Raw genomic sequence first — 21,536 nt, forward strand, 5'->3', positions numbered from 1 at the left:
TATGATAAAGATGATTAGCATAATGGTGATTTCTGATGATTACTACAAACAGTGACTGATATATGTATTCCACCATTTTGTCTGTTGCTCATTAACCGGATGCTGGCCAGAAAGCCAAACTTCTCATGCGCACTTCTCATGAGTGTGCTTACTTTTTGCTTTTGCTACATAATCCCAGTGCTAGAATGTTTTGAAGTCTCTGTGCTGCCACATAAAAAGAGTCTCGTTTAGCCAGAAGCACTTTCCTAGTCTGGGCTGAAGATGAGTCAGGCTTTTGTCTGAGAGAGATGTGGCAAGTGGGGGGTAGGGAGTGTGAGAGGGATGGACATAATGCAGGCCAGGACAAAGCAGGCCAGCGCCACAGAGGCCTGTTTGAGACCCTGGGGCCTGGGGGGGTATTCACAGAGGATTAGTTTATGCTACCTGCATGAGAAACAAAATCCAGCAGCACCTGGGCTGTGTAATTGGCTAATTAGGCAGCTTGAGGAAAACGCAGGTCTGATGCTAAAATCCATCCTGGCCATTGTTTCTTGCTGATTTAAAAGATTTTCAGATTCACTCAGGGTATAATAAGCGTAATTTGCAGTTATCGTTATGTAGCATGTTGTATCAAAATGAGGTGTACCATGTTTTTTTTTTCTTTGAGCTGCAATTGCATTGATTTCTAGCTGCATTTCTAGTATAATTATCATCATCCTATTATCTTATCCCAAATTCTTCAAATTTTGTCGTCAGTATTTCCACACCATACATTAACTTCCCCCTTTCTTCTGTGAATTTATGTGCTTGTATGTTGAAGCTCACCGGAAGCCTAGCCTACAGTGTGCTTGTTAAGTTGTCACCTCAGGTGTCATGTACCGTGTTTACTGCTTTGAGAACACCGGGTCTAGTTTCAGAAGGATGTAAGTAAAAAACAGTTAGTGTGAGTTAGTGTGAGGACCAACACAGCTGGCCCAAATGTCTCTAAAGATGTTTGGACAGCCGAGTGTGTCTTTGCAGGAGACCGGTATTACCATTTAAACTACCTGGGGGGGCCAAACAGGATGAGAGACCCCCAAATGGCTTCGTCTTCTGTTTGTTTGGTTTGGTGATGTTAATTAGATCAAGAGTTTTGTCTCAGTGCTTGAGGAATTCTACCGCAAGCAAGAGCAGATGAGTGAAACAATTTATCACTTCTTTCACTGATAGGGAAGTGTTTGCTTTGTGGTTTTCAGTGTCTGTGAATGCAGCGTGCTGTGTCTGCAGCTTTGATAAGATCAAAACATGGTGCAAATGTGAAGCTTCTAGTGCTGATTGTTCTTTCGTACTCTGCTACATCATTTTTTATTTTTTTTTAAGGATTTTAGTTTGGGAAAGAAATGAGTATCCTTGAAACTGCCCTGATGGTGTAGTCAAAATGTTTTAGAGCTCAATGCTCAAGGACATGATGACAAGGATAAATTTACTAAACAAATGGCAGAAACAGAAGCTCATTCAATGCCCTGTGGACTCAAAACACTACTTTTCTTAAGACCGATTTACACTAAAGTACACACTTGCAGTGTTGTATATCTTTTGAAGCTTACTTGTGATTTTCCTTAATAGTTGAATTTAAACTGTTCAACTTTGTGACTTGCAACTCCATCTGACTTTTTGCATTCCGCAGAATGTTATTTTCCATAGTAACTATTCTGAAACAACATATGATTACCATATGCGTTTCAAAGCCATTAAACGTGCCAGAGGTTGATAGTTTGGACTCGAAAATTAAAACACTTCCCCTTTAATAATACTTTACACATTCCTTTAATTTATGCTTGTAAGTGTTCATATATCTTGTCACGAGAGAGCTTTGGAATTCCTGTGGCTTAAGATGTGTATGGTAAATGCCCCCTTTCTCACCTGGTTATCGCAAATCACCGCCTCTGCAGCTTTCATTCTCATCACACCAGCACTGCCTTGGTGAAAGATGTTCACATGTTTGTTTGTCTCATCACCTTGACATTGCTATGCGCCAAGCACACATGGGGCTTCAAGACCTCCAGGTTTATCAAAGCAAAAAGGCAAATAGAGGAAAGGACAAAACAGTCAGGATGTTGTTAAACTTGGAACTTTGAAGCATGTTTTTGTATCAAGAATCTTGCTTGTGTCATCCACGCACAGTTTCCACACTATTTTAGATGTTTCTTGACTCATTATAGGGGCTGGGGTTCTCTATACCTTGTGGTTGTGGAAACACACTTACAATCCCTGCTATATGTTTGTAGAGGTTTAGTGTGTTGTGGCTTCCTGAGGAGGCCAATGTGGGAGGATTGTGAGGAGGAATTAGAAGCAGATGGAAGGTCTATGAAAACTTGGGGTTTTGTCTGGGTTTCTCGTTAGGATTTTTTTTTCTAGAGGGGGGGTCTCATGAAAGAGATTTTTTTATACAAAGAGCCTGTCAGAACTTGCTCTGCATGGGAGCCTGGTGAGACATGGACTGAGAATGAGAAGGACATGGGACAGAGTGGGAAGAGAATGACAGAAATGGTCTGCTTTAGTCTGTTTAGAATGAACACAAGAGACACTACGATCTTCCACTTTAGGCACAACGACATCGAAAGCTAGGATAAAAAAGACAAGTCTGGAAAACAGCTGTAGAATTGAAACGCTGCATGTCTACCAGAGGAATAGAAATGGCAGAGAGATGAGCATACACACAAATCAAATAAGCAAATCCAAAAGAAAAATTTTCCCCCTGAAGATGATTCGGTAGACAAACTTAATCCAAGTGCCAGCTCGTGAAAGTTTAATATTCCCAGCTTGCTCAGGCACAAAGCATAATTCGCAGACACCACCTGAGTGCCAGTGTAATCCACCTTTAAGTACTACAGAAACATTTGATATTTGCACTGTGTATTTATGCAATGAACAATATTCTTAAAACTCAGTCACTAAAACTAGCTTTTGCTGTTCTATCAGGTCTTCCAAGTCGCTTATGTCATCATCAAGGCAGCGAACTCTCCTCGGCCTGGGAACTGGATTCTAGAGAGGTCTTCGGACGGGGTCATTTACCAGCCATGGCAGTACTATGCCATCAGTGACACGGAGTGTCTGACCCGCTACAATATCACCCCGCGTCTTGGACCTCCCACCTACAAGAGAGATAATGAGGTCATCTGTACCTCCTACTACTCCCGCCTGGTGCCTCTGGAACATGGAGAGGTGAGCAGCTTACTTAGTCCCCCTTCCTGTTTATGCAGCTGTGTGGAAATAGTTACAAATCCTAAGACTAGCATCCCCCTGTATAACAAATAAGGCAGTTCATGACACTCTTTAAGACCTGAATCGAAAAATTCAGATTTTACGACACAGTAATTCAAATTCGTTCCGAATGCATCACTTTAAAATTTGGCCTATATGTAGTTTGAAATGGTTGTACATAAGTGTTATTTTGTGAATGCGAAGGAGGTTCACAGGGTCAGAGGTCCAAACAGTGAGAGCTAATCTGGCCAGAGTCCAATCTAAAGAATCCAACTGAGCTGTGGAACAATAAACAGTTTTAAAACTAGCCCCATATTATGTTTGCATGCTGCATATTTCTGTGATAGGATGTAAATCGGCAACATTCCTTATATAAATATTGATGTCTCTATTAAGGTTAGGATTGTAAACATGCTTACTTACACTGTAATCAGTATCATCAGTAACAAGACTTAAATGTTGTCTTATTAGTGATGCACATACATTTCACTCAGTGTTAACGGACTCCATTTGCTTCGTATTATAGTATCAGATACGCTTTTTCTATTTCTATCAAAGTCAATCTTTATATTTGTACATACTCATGTTAGGGGTGCGTCCGGATCACTGCTCACGGTTCAGCATGCACGTGAACCACGGATTCATTCCTCATTTTTAACTTGCAGATTGCAAGACAGTTTGTTTTAAAATGACTACACAGACAGTCGTGTGTTCCTGTGAATGTTAATCAGTCAACAACAATGGCTAGCGCATGTATGGGAGCATTTCCCTGCTGTAACTTTTCTTTTAATAATTAGAAAGCAAATTATATTTGTCTCCTCCAACATTTTTTGTTGATGAAAAAATGATTCAATCCGTGACTTAAAAACCGTAACGTTGTCTGAACCGTTAGTTATGTGATCCTTTGCACCAACATTATGTATACATACAGAAACTGCATTTGCTGTCTAAATATTTGCCCAGACTTTAAAACGAAGTGCATCTGTCCACTGATGATTTAGCTAAATTCTCATTCGGGCTTATTTATTAATAACTTGAGTTTAGTTATTATATCTTAGGTCTTCTAACATCCTGTGATCAACAGTAGAGTATGATTGCGTTTATTGTTCCTCGACCCAGATCCACACATCACTGATAAACGGGCGCCCAGGTGCTGATGACCTTTCTCCTGAGCTCCTGGAGTTCACCTCAGCCCGATTCATCCGCCTGCGTCTGCAGCGCATCCGCACGCTCAATGCCGACCTCATGACCCTGAGCTACCGTGATCCCAAAGACGTGGACCCAATTGTCACACGCAGGGTAGGTGTAATAGAAACTGCATTTAAAGTTTATTGCTTACTTATGTCATATAGGATTATTTCTTGATAGCGCATTTAATGGCAACAGCATTGTTTATTGACAGTGTGGGAGCCTGAAAGCATAGAAATGTCTTTATACATTTTTTTTTTATATTGGAGAATACAGGAGAAACCCTAAATCATGATTTAACTCCTATTGTTTGCACTGTGATTTGTAATATGAGTCTTTTTTCCCCCTTAAATTCAGTATTACTACTCAATCAAGGACATTTCAGTGGGCGGGATGTGTATATGCTATGGCCACGCCCAAAGCTGTCCGTGGGACCCCGTCACCAAGGTAACAGATGTTTTTCAGTTCTTAGCCAGCAATCTGTCAATCAAACATAATGAGTTTGTTGCCACACGTATTGTCCGTACCAATGAATGTCCTGTTTATACTGACATTTATTCTATTGTTTAACATTTTGTCCAGCTTCAATATATTATTATAGAATTTTTGTCTAGTTTTTATTATGAGAGTTTGAAATATAATACGTTGTAGACAGTACATCAGAAATGACGCTTAATTGTCGTTTTTTTTATGCTATCAATAGTGAAATCTTGCAATTCTATAAGTACAAGGCTCTTTACAATAAAATAATAAAGGTTTTATTTTTTCTAAAGCATTTTCACCCCCGCAGTTAAGAGAAAATGAACTGATCCAATCTGTGTTAAACAAATCTTGTCGCCTCATTAACAGTGAAAATCATGTTAACAAGAGGCTGAGAAAGCAATAATCCTTTGCTTCATCAATGGAGATCTTAAAAATAACACACACACACACACACACACACACACACACACACACACACACACACACACACACACGGCGTTAAGTGGGTGCTGGTTGAATTTCAGTCTAGGAATGTGTTTTTTTGTGTGAATTTGATTGACAGTCTGTGTAACTCTGGAGCATTTCCTTTTGGTCTTTATTTTCTCTGCCCTCTCTTTTGTAGCCTTGGAAGCTTGTGTGTGTGTGTGTGTGTGTGTGTGTGTGTGTGTGTGTGTGTGTGTGTGTGTGTGTGTGTAAAATGTCTCCCCACTCTCTTTTCCAGAAAATGCAATGCGTGTGTGAGCACAACACTTGCGGAGAGAGCTGTAATGAGTGTTGTCCCGGCTACCACCAGGAACTGTGGCAACCAGGGACCATATCTGAAGGCAACACATGCGAGAGTAAGACAGAGAAACACACACAGGACACTCCAGTGCCACTTAGGAAATGAGAGCAACTCTGTGGCATATGTATGGCATGCTGGGAGAATCTTTTGAATGTGGCCGCGACTAAATTTTGGCAAACAACCATAATTTCCTAATGTAAAAGCTTTTCCCAGCATATACCCCAGCCGCATAATAAATATTTTACAATATTGCATAATATTATTGGTAGTTTTTTTGTGCTCTACACAGTTCTTTGAAATGTATTTCACATTATTACTTCTATTACAACTTATGATGGATAATAGCATGTCATATATCACCACTGCTGTGTACACTTTTTTGCTGCAGTTGCGGGAAAAAGAGTACACACACATTCAATTCCATGGATATTTTTGGTGGAATTAATACATATTGAACTAATATTGGACTCATACTACTTGTGTTTTCTTCTTGTCACCTGAGACCCCAGGGTCCTGATAAAAATATGATGGAGCGTCTATTTTCCTTTCTTTTTCCCATGATTGCACTCAGGAGTAACACTGATTTTTATTTGTTCTCTGTGAAAATCTTCAGAATGCAACTGTCACAACAAAGCAGAGGACTGTTACTACAACCAGACGGTGGCCGAGCTGAAGATGAGCATGGACACGCATAACCAGTTTGTGGGAGGTGGTGTGTGTATCGACTGTACGCAGAACACTGCAGGAATTAACTGTGAAACTTGTGCTGATGGTTACTACAGACCACACAAGGTAAATGGTTAAGAGTTTATCTGTGTGTGTGTGTGTGTGTGTGTGTGTGTGTGTGTGTGTGTGTGTGTGTGTGTGTGTGTGTGTGTGTGTGTGTGAGGCCCAGTAAACACCCTCTTTCTATACTTGTTTTATGACATCTGAATTGCATTTTGTGTGTGTGTGTGTGTGTGTGTGTGTGTGTGTGTGTGTGTGTGTGTGTGTGTGTGTGTGTGTGTGTGTGTGTGCATGCATTGTGTTAACCACTAATAGTTTGTGTGTGGTCACGTTTCAACAACAAGGACAAGTTAATGTTTAAAAAGAGGAGTGAAGTATTCTAACAAAATCGCAGCAGCTAAAATATTATTTGAGCAGTATTTGTAATATTTAGTGATGGTTCTATATGATTTTTTATAGAACACAGAGTTTCTTTGTTGTTGATGTTGTTTTGAGTCAAATTACTTACTGTCTTTCTGAAGCACTGTCACCTTGTGGTGGCTTAGTTGTTGTGTGAGTTTAAGCCGCACCTTTGCCTGGCTGACACGTAAATCCATTGGATGAGGGTTCTAAAATAAAAATCATACTAAAAAGCTGACAAAATATTTTCACAATACAAGTGGGGGAAATTATTATTTGATCCCCTGCTGATTTTGGTAATTGACCCCCTTACAAAGAAATAAACGGTCTAGAATTTTTATGGAAGATTTATTTTAACAGAGATTCCGGAAAAAAAGGAAGACAATTATTATATATAAATTCATATTTTATATTTTATAGACTGAGTAAAATAACTATCTGATCCCCTACCAACCAGCAAGAATTCTGACTCCCACACACCCAAATTAGTCCTGTACCTTCAAGAAAGAACTCCTAATATCAACTCATTATGTGTAAAAAAAAGACACCAGTCACAGAATCAACCTCAATTCAAACGTCTACACCACCATGGGCGAGATCAAAGCCATCACACCATCAGCAAGAAGCTTGGTGAGAAAAACACCACGGTAATTCGAGAAAAGAAGAAATACAATATAAGTTAGTTGCCCTCGCTCTGAAACTCCATGCAAAATCTCACCTCATGGATGTAACTCTGAGGGATCAGCTCAGAGTTACACGGGAGGAGCTTGTTAATGATCTTAAGTGAGCTGAGACTACAGCTACCAAGAAAACCATTGGTAACACACCAAGGTTTCTCTGCTCAAACCTGCACATGAACAGGCCTGTCTGAAGTCAATGAACACCTGAATGATTTAGAGAAGGTTTGGGAGAATGTGATGTGGTCAGATGAGATCAATATTGAGCTCTTAGGAAAATTTAAGCTCGACTCTGAGTGATTAGAGGCAGAGAAATGCTGAATATGACCACAAGAACACCATCCCCACTGTCAAACATGGAGCAGGAAACATTCTGCTTTGTTAGAGGGTAAATTTACAAAATCAGCAGGTGATCAAATAATTACTTCTCCCACTGTTGCTGTGATGTACTGTATGTGTGACAATAAGGACATCTTTAATTTTTCTTTCAGTAATTACTTGTTTCTTGATGCTCTTGTTCTTAGGTGTCTCCCTATGCAGACAATCCCTGTGTGGAGTGTAACTGTGATATGAGAGGTTCAGTCAGCCATGTCTGCGTTAAAGACGACAAGCAAGCTCACCCTGGTAAAGGTAAGTAATATGTGTGCAAACATGCATACAAGTACATACAGGAAAAAGACACAGACACATATGCAGCAAAATGCTAGGAAAAATTGAAATTATGAAAATATTATCCTGATAATATTCTTAACAATTATTTTCATCTTAATTAATACAAATTTTATCATAAGATAAAATTTTTATTCACTATTACATTACCAGGCTGCTGATTATAGTGACAATAATCATGATTATAATTAGCTTTTGAAATATACAGTATATCCTTCTAATGTTTTGTTATTTTCTTCAGTTCTTTATTACTCATGTTGGTCGTTGTATCGGTTTCTTGTGCTTCTATGCAGGTGTTTTTCCAGGTCAGTGTGCGTGTAAAGAAGGGTTCGCAGGAGAGAAGTGTGATCGCTGTGCGTTTGGCTACAGAGACTTTCCTTTGTGTACACGCTGTGAGTGCAGCCTTGAAGGAAGCCTTAACATTGACCCCTGCAGAGAGTGTAACTGCAAGGTAAGAACCAATCACAGCTCATGTATTTGCATACCATGGCTCACATGTTCGAAAAAAGATTATGTTAATTGGATAAATGAAGCAGATCACCCACCTTGTTTGATTGAATATAATTTTGATTTAAGCTTATTTTATAATGATTATATACACTTGATAGGCAAAAGTATTGGGACACCAGACCTATGTGGTTCTTCTCCAAACTGTTATCAAAACTGATTTAGGAGGCCGGAACCTGTTCGGGCATGACAATGCTCCTGTGCACCAAGCAAGCACCATTAAATTTGGTTTACATGGAATGTCTTGAGTGGTCTCATATAGAGCTCAGCCACATCTTCCCAGAAGAGTTATTATAACAGTGAATGGGAACTAAATGGGATGTTCAATAAAATCTTCTAAAATCTAAAATCCTTAACTCCTTGACACTGTAAATATATTGTAGCCCTTTCTGGTCCAAATAAAGTGTATACCTAAACATTTTTATGTGATTGAGCATTCACATGAACTATTAACACTGACTGCAGAGCTTATCTGCATGTAAACTATTTGTCATATGTCTGCTGTGTGAATCCGCTTTTGACCGAGCGCATTATGCCTTTTCAGATCAATGTGATGGGGGCGAACTGTGACCTGTGTAAGCAGGGGTTCTACAACCTGCAGGCCAGTAACCCAGAGGGCTGCACTGAATGTTTCTGTTTCGGTGTCTCTGACGTGTGTGAAAGCTCCATCTGGACCACTTCTCTGGTAGACTTGTTTAAATATACAATCTAGCAGTGTACCAAATACTTAATTAGTAAGCAATATGATTGTATTTTTACATAGTCCAAAGCTTCACAGAGTGTCATTCTTTACAGGTAGTACACAGAGATGGTTGGCTTCGTCCCTCTACACACAGCTCCTCAGTCTACACAGCCCCGATTATAGAGGACAACCTTATCATCTCTGATAATGCTAGTGCTGCTAGGAGCTACCACTCTGTGTTTACCTGGACTGCTCCAGAAGCCTTTCTCAGCAACAAGGTCTGCCTTTCTGTCAATATTTTCCACTTGATTTCTTTCATACTCCTTGAACTACCCCTCCCTCTAATTACACCTAATCACTGACAGACTCATTACCACATGTGAAAATAATGAGCTTATACATGACCAGGGTGACACTTAATATTTGTAGCCGGGTTGATCCCTCGGGTGACAAATTAAATTGAAATACGTAATTATCCCTCTCAGCATCGCCAGTTCTTAGTGAAGAGGAAGGTAATTAGCATTAGAAACAGTTCTCATTTAGAGGTTCTGCTCCCATGTTAGTATGCATGTGAAAGAAATCCAACAAATGTCCAGCTGCTATTATTGTTGATAAACCTCATGTTGTGTTTGATGAACGAGGCCGACGCAGGAGCTGATGTTTGCGTGTTTTTTTATTCAACACAGCTGACTGCGTATGGAAACTTCCTAAACTTCAGCGTGGCTTATGATGTCTCAGTTGACAATAATGTGGACAAAACTCTCCCGGCACATTTCGATGTGATTATTGAGGTAAGCTACATGCTGCTTTTAGCAAAGGATTTTACATTTTACGTCCTTTCAATGTACCACTTACTACGACTGTCGCTCAAAAGATAGCAGGTGAGATATGGTTCAACATATCATACTGAGCTCAAGAATTCAAATCCTGATGATGCCACAGTTGTCTGTGGCCAGGATTCTTCAAGAGAGCTCTCAAGGAGGAAGAGGTCACAGTCTTTCTTCCACATAAGTCACAGAGACAGTGGTCAGTCACAGGAGTTCATGCTACAGAAGTTGGTGAATAGGGTGTTATGTTGTTTCCCTACCTTGCATGAGGTGCAGATGAAAAGAAGTGGTCAACTGGCTTTACATGCCTCAGAGGTAGCACATTATAGCCTTTCCTGCTTGGTATCTGTTGTGTGAATTAGGAGGAAACTATAACATTATGAAGTCATAACGTCATGCCTGATCTGTGTATATGTGCAATAGTATGTAATAAATTGATGACACATTCTCTCCTATCTGACAGGGAAACGGAAAGGCACTGCGCCAGCTTCTACCCACACGTCTATTCCTAAATCCCCATAGAGAGCAGCAGGTGGCACTGGGGCTTCTGCCACATGCTTTCATAGATATGCACACAGAGCGAAGGGTGCAGCGAGACGAGCTGATGAGTGTTTTGGCAGACTTGGCCAGTCTCAGAATCAGAGCTCACCTAAACACCAGTGTGGACGGAGTGTTCAGGTGGGAAACATTCTCATAGACACCTGCTGGCAGCGTCTCAACATATACCGTATATACCCTAAAAAACCCTACATTTGCCTGCCACAGAAAATGTTAAATATTTGTACAATTTTGTTGTATCGCCGGGGACTAACTCTATTTTAACTCATTACCCATCAGGCCCTTGTGTTGCTCCTCATTTTTTTTGCATAAAGTATTTTTATGCAAAGGGTCAGTGCCAGATAAAAAAAAAAATTGCCAACTTTATTCATGAATGATCTATAACCTATTCTTTAACATAATAATCCACTGAAATGCTTAGATATAAATCAGTGTACAATGTTTCTTGTGTGCACTTTCATCTAGATTTTAGAGCAATCCCTATCTAGATAAAATCCTGAAACCCAGAACCACTCCAAATACACTTTTATTTTGTATTCACAGGCTGAGCACTGTGCACATGGCTATAGCTGATCCCACCTCCATAAGCTCTGACATATCTCCAGATGTAGAGCAGTGTGAGTGCCCCTGGGGGTACTCCGGGACATCCTGTGAGGTACCAGTACACACATGGCATGAGATTTATTTCCCCAGTTGTGTCAAATTTCTTAAAAAAAAATTGTTCGGATGTTTAAGGCATTTTTTTTATCTTCTAGACCTGTATTTCTGGGTTTTACCGAGTTGGAGGCATCCTGTTCGGAGGGAATTGTCTGCAGTGTGAATGTAATGATCATGCCACCGAGTGTGACATCAACGGAGTGTGTCTGGTGAGTTCTAAAAAATTTGATGTCATCTTATATTATATAATCTGTTGACAGAACCAGATTTGTAATTTGAAATGAATATGAGAATGAGGTAAGTCGTATGCTATGGCTTTCGAAGTCTAAACTATGTGTGCGTGTGCGCATATATAAAATACTCCGATTCTTCCTCAGGACTGCTCTCACAAAACTATAGGACCTCACTGTGACCAGTGCCTTCCAGGTTACTATGGTGACCCCACAGACGGCACAGAGGAAGACTGTCAGCGATGTGCCTGCCCGCTGACACTGGCGTCCAACAAGTGAGTTAGTGTGTGTGTGTGTGTGTGTGTGTGTGTGTGTGTGTGTGTGTGTGTATTGCCTGGCAATCAGCTGCCTTTTGTAGCCTTGGAGTCAGTGAATGTCTGTAAGAGTGCTGGGAAGACTGTTGAAAACTCATTTTAAGAATCGTAACGCTGCAGAAATCAATCACATATGCACAAAATGTTTATTTTTTTATTTCTTTTGTTTGCAGCTTTAGTCCCACTTGTACTTTACGAGGTCCTAAGGAGATCACGTGTGATCAGTGTGAGCAAGGATACACAGGGGCCAAGTGTGAGAGGTAAACTGGAACAGTCATGCCTAAACAAGGGAATGCATCGACTTGCATTATCATTAACGAGCCCTATTTGATTAGTGTTCATTTCTCAGGTCAACTTTTGAAGTACCATATTTTCTCATTTCCTTTCGATACAATTGAATATTGGTTATTTATTCAGAATCTCGAATCTTTGAAATCCAGATGTTTGTCACACATGGTGAGAGAATTTATTCCCAGAAGGCTACAGCTGTAGTTTTTCTGGTGTGTGTGGATTTAAGTTTAGACTTTATACAAGCTGTATTTTCATTCAAATGAAAACCTGATCCATAGCAATAAAACGTTTAAGACAGTTTTTGGATGCATACACAAAGCAAATGGCGTGTAGAACAGAATTAACTAAATGGACTTTCTTAGAAATAATCTTTCTTGCATGCTTTCTAAATTTTTCTTTTTTTTTTTTTTCTTTTGCTGTATATAAATGTGTTCATATGTGCATTTTTCCATTCAGGTGTGCTAATGGTTATTATGGCACCCCCACCATCCCTGGTCAGAAATGTTCACCGTGTGAGTGTAACGGGAACGTGGACCCATCCGAGCCAGGCTACTGTGACTCTATTACTGGCGAATGTTTAAAATGTGCGAGACACACTGCGGGCCGACACTGTGAACGCTGCGAGGATGGATACTACGGTGATGCTATTATAGCTAAGAACTGCCGGGGTATGTGCATAAAAAATTATGTTTTAATTTGCAAGTTTATTAAAAAACATTTAATTAGTTCTTTTTAGAAAAAGACTAGAAAAAAATAACTTGGAAAATGAGTATTTAGGGCCACCCAGAGGACAATATGTGTATTGCAAGTTCTAGCACTATTTATGAAATAATCTTTTGTGTCTTTTGTGTATGTTTAGCCTGTGGCTGCCACACGAACAGCTCCATTTCCAGTGTATGTAACATAATAACTGGCCAGTGCGAGTGTAAACCCAATGTAGAAGGAGACAAATGTGACCGCTGTCAGGTATGTTTAAGCTCTTCTGAGACGCAGCTTTCTTATTTTAATTTTATTTATTATTGTTTATTACGCCTGCATGCAAGTATGACGTTCAGCGATATACCATAGAACTGCTAAAATAAGTATAATAATACATATATTTCCTACCATTAAGTTAATTTTTCAACATTAATAGCTCATTACAGTTACTGTAAAAACAGCTCTTTGCATTTGGCACCAAAATAATAAGAATAATAAATATAATTTATCATATGTCCTTGCACCAACATTTGAATGGATGGAGGGAGATTCCGGTGGAAAGAGGCAGATTTTTGGAGAGAAATCAGGCATAATAGGAGCGCAGCTGTTCCTCAAGCCCAGTGTCAGATGCTCGGGCTGGTGTAAGTGGTGACAATTGAGGTAGTCTGGAGCTCCAGTAGGTCCCTGTTCAATGTGATGCCTGACATTTGGCCAAACGGATTTAATCAAGATGAACGACACAGCTCACATTTGTTATTTGGATAATAATTGTTCACAGTTTGTTAGGGAAAGCTGTTTTGCAGGGCATTTGTAAGCACATGTGACTCGTTCTGTTTCATCTCTATCTATCTCTCTCTCCCTCCCTCTCTCTCCCTCCCTCTCTCTCTCTCTCTCTCTCTCTCTCTCTCTCTCTCTCTCTCTCTCTCTCTCTCTCTCTCTCTCTCTCTTTCTCTCGCTCCTAACAAACTCAGTATTTCTTGTATATTTTCCATTTTTTCATTCATTATATTGTCAATTTACTTCAATTTAAGTGATAATTCTTCGTAACGTCTGGCTGTATTCTGTGTCCCTCAGCTCGGTTTCTTCGGCATTAACAGCGGCGATGGATGCAGGGAGTGCAAATGCAACCAGTCGGGATCAGTATCAAAAGCATGCGATGAAGATGGGCAGTGCCAGTGTACCATTGGCGTAGCAGGCGGTAAATGTGAACGCTGCCAGCACGGCCACTACAATTTCACAGACAACGGCTGCACACGTGAGACTTTCCGCTATGTAACAAAACACCATTGTAGATGCTGTTTCAAGTGAGAGTTAAAGAAATGAATTTGAGATTTCATTGAAATTTGTACTTACTCATGAAACCTGTTTATAGCTTGCGATTGTGCTCACACACACGGCAACTGCAATGCTGTAACGGGTGAGTGTATCTGCCCACCAAACACCAGAGGAGAGAAATGTGAAATATGTGATGATGATCACTGGGGTCATGATGGAGAGACTGGATGCGAGGTACTAAACAAAATATATATATAGTATTCATATATAATAAAATCCAGTGTATGTGTTTGGTTATTACTAGATAATTTAAATGATCCTTATGACATACCTTGATTTACTTAAATCAGATTAATGTTGGTATTAAATTTCAGGAAATGTAATAAAGGCATATCCAATGCAGCTCAATAATGAAATTCTTCAGCGCATGTATAAAAATGCTACCCTTAATGTACACTATGGACTTCAGAATGAACGAGGAAAACATCCCATGTGTTGTTTAATAAATATACAACTTTAAAAACAAAGTTATTATTAAAGGAATTAGCTTCCTATTATTACTTGTAATTATTTCCAAGATTTTTTTTTCCCCCCAAATTACGCATTTATAACTCAATAATCATGGTATTGTTTGTCTCCCCAGCCATGTAAATGCAACACAGCCGGTTCAAACTCGTCTCAGTGTGACCCACTCAGTGGCCAGTGTGTGTGTAGGCCGCACTTCACCTCTCAGAAATGTGACCGTTGCACTCTAGGCTTCAGGAATTTCCCAGAATGCACGGCGTGCAACTGCGACGCTGACGGCACCCATGAGGAGTTTTGTGATACAGAACTGGGAGTGTGTGGATGTGAGAATGACGGACGGTGTGTGTGCAAGGTAGCGCTTTTTTTTTTGTGTGTTATAAAAAATAAAAAATAAATCCCTCTCCAAAATAATTGGTTTAAAGGGAAAAAGTGAATTAAGATCTACATTGTAACAAAGTGAAAACAGTGTAAAACAAGTACCACCTAACAGAAATCAACTCGTTACTCATATGCAGATTTTTATTCGATCATATTAATGATGAGCAAAAGTAAAACAATATTCTTTAATAACTCATTAAATAAATAGATATTGTATACCCAATGTGACAAAAGATTTCACACACTTTCCTTCATTACTACATTCTGATTTCTCTCTCTTTTCTCATTCAGGAGAATGTAGGTGGAGGAGGTTGTGATGAATGTAAGACTGGGACATTTGGCCTGTGGAAGCAGAATCCAGCTGGATGCAGCCCCTGCTTCTGTTTTGGGGTCTCCTCTGTCTGTGAGGAGCTCGGTGGACTGGTCAGAGTGCCAGTGAGTCTGCTCTCCATTTACGATTCTACTGTTTATTTTTGATGGCCCAGTGTTATGCACTTAACATAAAAGCTATTGAATTAGCAATACCATACTGTACAATGTGAGATTCAGCAGCAATGTGCAATAGTTGAAAAGCTGGTAATGAATAGAGGCAGTAAATAGAAATTACATAATACTCACACAAGACAAGAAAAGTCTGAATGTGCATGAACTGAGAGTATAAATTTCAAACCAAAGGCTAGCATGCATTAAACGATGGGGTCAAAGTGGTTCATTCATTGTTTGCAGAGGCTTAAATAAAATCCCCGCAAATGCCACGACTGAATTATATTCAGTGATGTATAACTCTTTTTTGCTGTTTGTGATTTTTAATTCAGGTATCATTCTGGGATGAATTTCTTTTATCAGTTCAGACAGTCACGTTGCTGTATGAAATAGGTTGGAATTGGATTTAAGAATGTTCGATTTCTCTATATCTTTCTATAAACAGCCAGACCATGTATGAGTAAAATACAATCAGATTCATGCAGAACCAAAAGTGTGATTGTGTCACACTTTCAATCAATAATCAACAAAACAGCAGCACAACCATTCATCACTTTGATCATGTGTTCTGGAGGACAAATGACAAATTTGAATGATTTGCAGCTATATTTATTACTGTTGCTATATTTGATCACAATTATCTCTCGTACTCCCTATTAGATCACAGTGGGTCCTTTGACAGAGCGTCTACATGTAGTGAGCCAGAATGACCTGCAGGGGACACTACAGGGTGTCTATCATGCTCAAGGTGAAATTCTGCTAGATGTGGCTCAGCTCCAGACTGAATCAACGACTCTCACCGGACCGTATTATTGGCGACTGCCCCAACCTTTTCAGGGCAGCAAGGTACAACACCACACACCAGCGCAGTCAGATTCCTTTCAAATGCATTCAAATATTCATTTTCTTATAAACGTATCAAATAAAATGGTTCTGCGTTCTTAAATGATGTAATTTCATTTAAAATTACAGCCATAAGTTATAAATAAATAAATATGTATATATATATATATATATATATATATATATATATATATATATATATATATATATATATATATATATATATATATATCTTTTTTTTTTTTTTTTTTTTTTTTTGCCAAGTGCATTGGATCTTAAGAATTTATAAGCATATTATAAGCATATCTTATGCCAATTCAAATTGTTTTTTAAACTTGATAATTGTTTCTGACAGCCATAGTATATACTTAAATCCTACAGAAATTCTTTCCTAAATTTATATCTAGCACAACTAAAACGATGTCATATTTTTCGGCAGCTGCTGTCATATGGAGGTGAATTATCATATACTGTAGCCTTTGCTGCTATGAATGGATCAGGTCTGTCCAATCATGAGCCTCAAGTGCTGATGAGGGGAGGACACCTGAGGAAGCTGGTGATTTACACTGACATGCCTGCTCCAGAAAGCGGCATTCGCACCACACATCATGTCCCTCTCACAGAGGTGAGCTTTACTCACACACTCACACAGCATGCAGAATATATATAAGTGATAACAGAGATGGGGCAAATAGACAGAGGTTGTTTAGTAACATATGTATCTATTTTTCACAGCACAAGTGGAGGTACTTCAATGCAGTGTCTGAGAAAGCTGTGAGTCACGAAGACTTCATGTCTGTCTTGAGTAATGTGGAGTACATCATTATTAAAGCCTCATATGGGACAGAACTCCGGCAATCCAGGTCGGTACCTTGAAATTACAGTTTTACTTATTTGTCTAGTGAATTTTCAGCAGTTCATTTAAATTTAAATTGTGTATACAATTAGACATTTGATTTTGTACCAGATGTATGGTTGTTTAATCTGCAGCAATAAAATAATTTGTATGTCTCTCTCCAGGATCTCTAATATCTCTCTTGAGACAGCAGTAGATGTGGATGAAGCTCCTGAGGGCATGAGGGTGGCCAGGCTAGTGGAGATGTGTGAATGCCCTCCAGGTTATGCAGGCCTGTCCTGTCAGGTAACTCCTGATGTCTTCACTAATAACTCTACGTACTGTAGTAGCATTGTGGCTTTTTTTATATATATGTCAGGAACCGAACATAAACAAGTCCAATTTGCATTGAATGTGTGGCATATTGTTAATGATCACATGGAGCATATTTATGGTCTACCTGCACAAAATTACACAAGTTTAAGCTCTATATTTTTTTTTCACTTCCACTGGAGACCTATAAATCCTATAGAGACACTTTGAAGGACTCATATTTGCTGAACACTAATTAACACTCGTTATTTTTGCAGAATGCAATGAAACGTGTAGGCAATTGGAGAAAATCAAGCAAATGCCCTTTATTTACTGTCCCATTCATGAATGGCAGTGTATCAGCATCATTTGTAAATAACTTCCAATAATAATTCACAAAATAATCATTAAGGCATCCCAAATATATTTATTTTATATAACATCGACTGACCAAATGTATCTGCTTTTATCCTTTAAAATAAACACAGATAAACAGCTTTTGTTGTTCCTTTCCTAAATAATCTTTATATATAATTTTTTTAATAATGAATGTGTTTTTAGTGTCAGTTAATACTGTATATGTGTAACTTATATTATACGGTAATTTCCGGACTATAAAGCGCACCCAAATATAAGCCGCACCCACTGAATTTGACAAAGATTTTTATTTTGAACATAAATACGCCGCACCTGTCTATAAGCCTGTCTATTTAGTGTCTACACTAAAACTAATGAACTTTACACAGGCTTTATGAAAGACAGTGTCTGTTACACGGCTTGTATCTAAACAGTAGCCTACCAAGAAAGTCATTGTTCACCGTCTTCCTCCTTCCTTTCACAACAATTTCTCTCGAGAATTTATCTTTTGGTATCGTCGTGCGTTTAAAAATCACCATCGGTGAATCTTTTCTCCCGATGCCGTGCAGCTCAGAACACAGGTGAAGTGTGTTTTTTCATGCCCGGTTGTTTTCAGCGTGACGAATGATTTGCATTTCCTGTAGACAGTGCGAGTGAGCGGCAGGTCAAACGTCAGAGGAACATCATCCATATTTATGATGTGGTGCGGCCCGATTCAGTGGGAGCGCGTCTAATTTAATATAAACAGTTTCATTGGTTCACCTGAACCCATTTTCATTGGTCTAATATAATGGGGCTCAGTTTTTTGGCTTGAAGTTTGTGAAACCGGGAAAAAACCCGGAAAAATCCATACATTAGCCACTTCGTTGTTTAAGCCGCGAGGTTCAAAGCGTGGGAAAAAGTAGCGGCTTGTAGTCCGGAAAATACGGTGTATATTTTAACATACAGCATATGTGTTTTTTGTAGGAATGTGCTCCAGGTTACTATAGGCAGCAAGTTTCTGAGCTCAACATGAAGGGGAAAAATACGCCATTGATTCAGCCCTGTGTGCCCTGCCAATGTAATAACCATAGCTTGTCATGTGACCTGGACACGGGCGAGTGCCTGGTAAGACGACCTACATCATATTTATCACATTTTGACCCTTAAGCTTTGTACTACCAGTGCACCTATTACAAGCTTATTGACATATGAACATTTGCAATATTTAATGCCATATTATGCTGCATTTTTCCTGCTTATTTTTTTTTCTAACCAGGGCTGTCAACACCACACAGCTGGAGATCACTGTAATATATGTGCCCCAGGATATTATGGGCAGGTGAAGGGCTCCATCAGTGATTGCTCACTTTGTGCATGTCCACTGCAAACTAACAGGTAACAACTCTCACTTCTAAACCCACAAACACAAGTTTATTTTTGTATTATTATAGTTCCAAATACAGGTAATAAATCGCAGGTATATTAACTGTTGGTGGTGTGTTCGTGCAGTTTCAGCCCCACGTGTGTATTGGATGGAGTCGGTGATTTCCTCTGTAATGCGTGTAAGCCTGGATATGAGGGACGCTACTGCGAACGGTGTTCATTAGGTTACTATGGCAACCCCTCACAGCCAGCTGGAAAGTGCGAGGAGTGTGTGTGCAGCAAGAACGGCTCACTGCACAACATGTGTGAGGCACAAACAGGGAGGTGTGAGTGCAAGACCGGGTTCAGGGGTCATCTGTGTGATCAGTGTGAAGACAGGCACATCCTCATTGACGACCAGTGTGTGTGTGAGTATCCTGAGCTCCTCCAATGCATCATGTTATGCGTTTTGTGTAAACTAAACCGTGTGGAGTTAATCAAAGCAGATGAAACCATCCTGGAAGAACTTGATGCTAATATTTGTTATATTAACTTCATCAACTTGATGTTGATATTTGAGGAAATATAAAGTTCTCTCTGTATGTGATGGAAATATGATATGATGGATAATCTAATGCTAATGTATATTTAACTAATGCTTTCTTCAGCATGCAATGATGAATGCACTGGGGTGTTGCTGGATGATGTTGATGCGATAGAGGCCTCGATACAGTCCTTGAACCTCAGTGGTGTCATCCTGGCTCCATACAGCCTGCTGCTCAACCTGGAGAACCTGACCCAAGACCTTCAGGTAGGCGTACACTTATGAACTCCTTACTGATAATTAGCTAAACTGAAATAGATATCAACTCTCTACAGGATAAACTGATACGCTGATATGTAAAATAATGACCAAATTCAATATTACTGTTCACATAGACCAAGTTGTCAACGGAGCAGAACTCAAGCTATCAGTTGAGCAGGAGAGATGAAGATGTAACACATCTCATTAAACAAGTGGATCAACTGCATCAAAAGGTTTTTTTTTTACCACATCTGATCTCGGATCTGATAGATGAGTGATGTATATTTACTGTAGAAGCTCTTTCACCACCTTACGTTCTTTGTTTTTAGTCGATGAAAGTATCAGCTTTTGGTGAAGATGTGTTGTTGGCTTTTGAGGAGAGTGTTCATCAAGGAAAAGGTCTTCTTGACCTGATTTCCAGCATTCACACCGCCATCCAAGGTACATGATCCCTGTATTCATAACTACATATACGTTGACTGGCTTTTATATAGTCCTGTGCTTTTTAGGGAGAAATATGATGAGCCAGTACATTCGACAAATAACCAGTTAAAGTGAACTCCCTCTTATTCGGCCTGGTTCTTCTCGTCTAGTTGTGAAAGAGGAAGTGAGCAATCTCAATGAGACAGCCAGAGAGGTGATGGAAGAAGGACACACTGCTGTTCTTTTGACACAGATGGAGGCCATGTTGGAGAATATCAGAGCTATCGACTTTGTCAGCAGCAACAACGCTGCTGTAGAAGAACTCAAGTAAACCATTTAACATGCTTTTCAACTTATATTCATCACATTTTGCTAGATAAATTAATCAGCTCACGTAGCATATGCCTTAGAATACAATCAACCTGTTTTTGGAATAAAATAGTCAAAACCCCCTTAAGCTGGAATGTTCTGTGTATAATTACATACCCTGTAATGTTCGCAGCGCTGCAGCGGCACTGCTCGACAGTGTGCAAAAGGCAATAGTGGAGCCCTACGATCAAACTGAGAATCTGAAGCACAACATTTCCACTGACCTAGCCAGACATCACCAGCATCTCCAGGATGTCCAGGAGCTCCTCAACATAGCCAAGAATCACAATAATTACACAGAACATCTTCTGATAGATATCCACAACAATCTGGAGGAGTACACGGTGAGTATTTCTCTTTAGTTGATGTTTGATGTTTCCCTTCAGATGTTTGCTTGGAAGCTTGAATGTTTATAAGGATGGGATTATCATTAAAGGATTAGACAAATGTATTCATTTCAGTTTAGTTTTAATTGTATACAGTGGACATGGTCTCGAAGCAGCTTTACAGAAATAAAGAGGTTATAAAATTTGAATTTAGAAGTTAGTGCCTATTAGTTTTATCCCTAATGAGTAAAAAACAGTGCCGAGAAAAAACTCCCTGTGATGGACCGAGAAAGAACCCGTGAGAGGAACCAGACTCATAATGGAACCGATCGTCATCTAGGTGGAAGG

At 39.5% G+C, this 21,536-nt stretch overlaps 1 protein-coding gene across 1 annotated transcript in view; it reads left to right on the top strand.

Annotated features, from left to right (window-relative positions):
* Window positions 1–21,536, top strand: part of lama1 (laminin, alpha 1) — a 39,050-nt gene that overhangs the window by 5,571 nt on the left and 11,943 nt on the right. The window contains exons 4-36 of the mRNA XM_083543194.1: window positions 2,941–3,183; window positions 4,342–4,521; window positions 4,768–4,857; window positions 5,615–5,732; window positions 6,291–6,469; window positions 8,004–8,109; window positions 8,442–8,599; window positions 9,200–9,340; window positions 9,451–9,615; window positions 10,024–10,128; window positions 10,628–10,842; window positions 11,266–11,377; window positions 11,478–11,588; window positions 11,757–11,884; window positions 12,097–12,183; window positions 12,671–12,882; window positions 13,074–13,180; window positions 13,988–14,168; window positions 14,286–14,422; window positions 14,832–15,065; window positions 15,383–15,526; window positions 16,235–16,420; window positions 16,857–17,042; window positions 17,153–17,280; window positions 17,438–17,558; window positions 18,888–19,028; window positions 19,180–19,298; window positions 19,413–19,693; window positions 19,934–20,076; window positions 20,205–20,303; window positions 20,400–20,511; window positions 20,664–20,820; window positions 20,996–21,206. Coding sequence (XP_083399320.1) covers window positions 2,941–3,183; window positions 4,342–4,521; window positions 4,768–4,857; window positions 5,615–5,732; window positions 6,291–6,469; window positions 8,004–8,109; window positions 8,442–8,599; window positions 9,200–9,340; window positions 9,451–9,615; window positions 10,024–10,128; window positions 10,628–10,842; window positions 11,266–11,377; window positions 11,478–11,588; window positions 11,757–11,884; window positions 12,097–12,183; window positions 12,671–12,882; window positions 13,074–13,180; window positions 13,988–14,168; window positions 14,286–14,422; window positions 14,832–15,065; window positions 15,383–15,526; window positions 16,235–16,420; window positions 16,857–17,042; window positions 17,153–17,280; window positions 17,438–17,558; window positions 18,888–19,028; window positions 19,180–19,298; window positions 19,413–19,693; window positions 19,934–20,076; window positions 20,205–20,303; window positions 20,400–20,511; window positions 20,664–20,820; window positions 20,996–21,206 — 5,037 coding nt within the window. The remainder of the gene's footprint in view (window positions 1–2,940; window positions 3,184–4,341; window positions 4,522–4,767; window positions 4,858–5,614; window positions 5,733–6,290; window positions 6,470–8,003; window positions 8,110–8,441; window positions 8,600–9,199; window positions 9,341–9,450; window positions 9,616–10,023; window positions 10,129–10,627; window positions 10,843–11,265; window positions 11,378–11,477; window positions 11,589–11,756; window positions 11,885–12,096; window positions 12,184–12,670; window positions 12,883–13,073; window positions 13,181–13,987; window positions 14,169–14,285; window positions 14,423–14,831; window positions 15,066–15,382; window positions 15,527–16,234; window positions 16,421–16,856; window positions 17,043–17,152; window positions 17,281–17,437; window positions 17,559–18,887; window positions 19,029–19,179; window positions 19,299–19,412; window positions 19,694–19,933; window positions 20,077–20,204; window positions 20,304–20,399; window positions 20,512–20,663; window positions 20,821–20,995; window positions 21,207–21,536) is intronic.

Source organism: Silurus aristotelis, assembly GCF_946808225.1.
Source record: "Silurus aristotelis genome assembly, chromosome: 1".
Lineage (NCBI taxonomy): Eukaryota > Metazoa > Chordata > Actinopteri > Siluriformes > Siluridae > Silurus > Silurus aristotelis.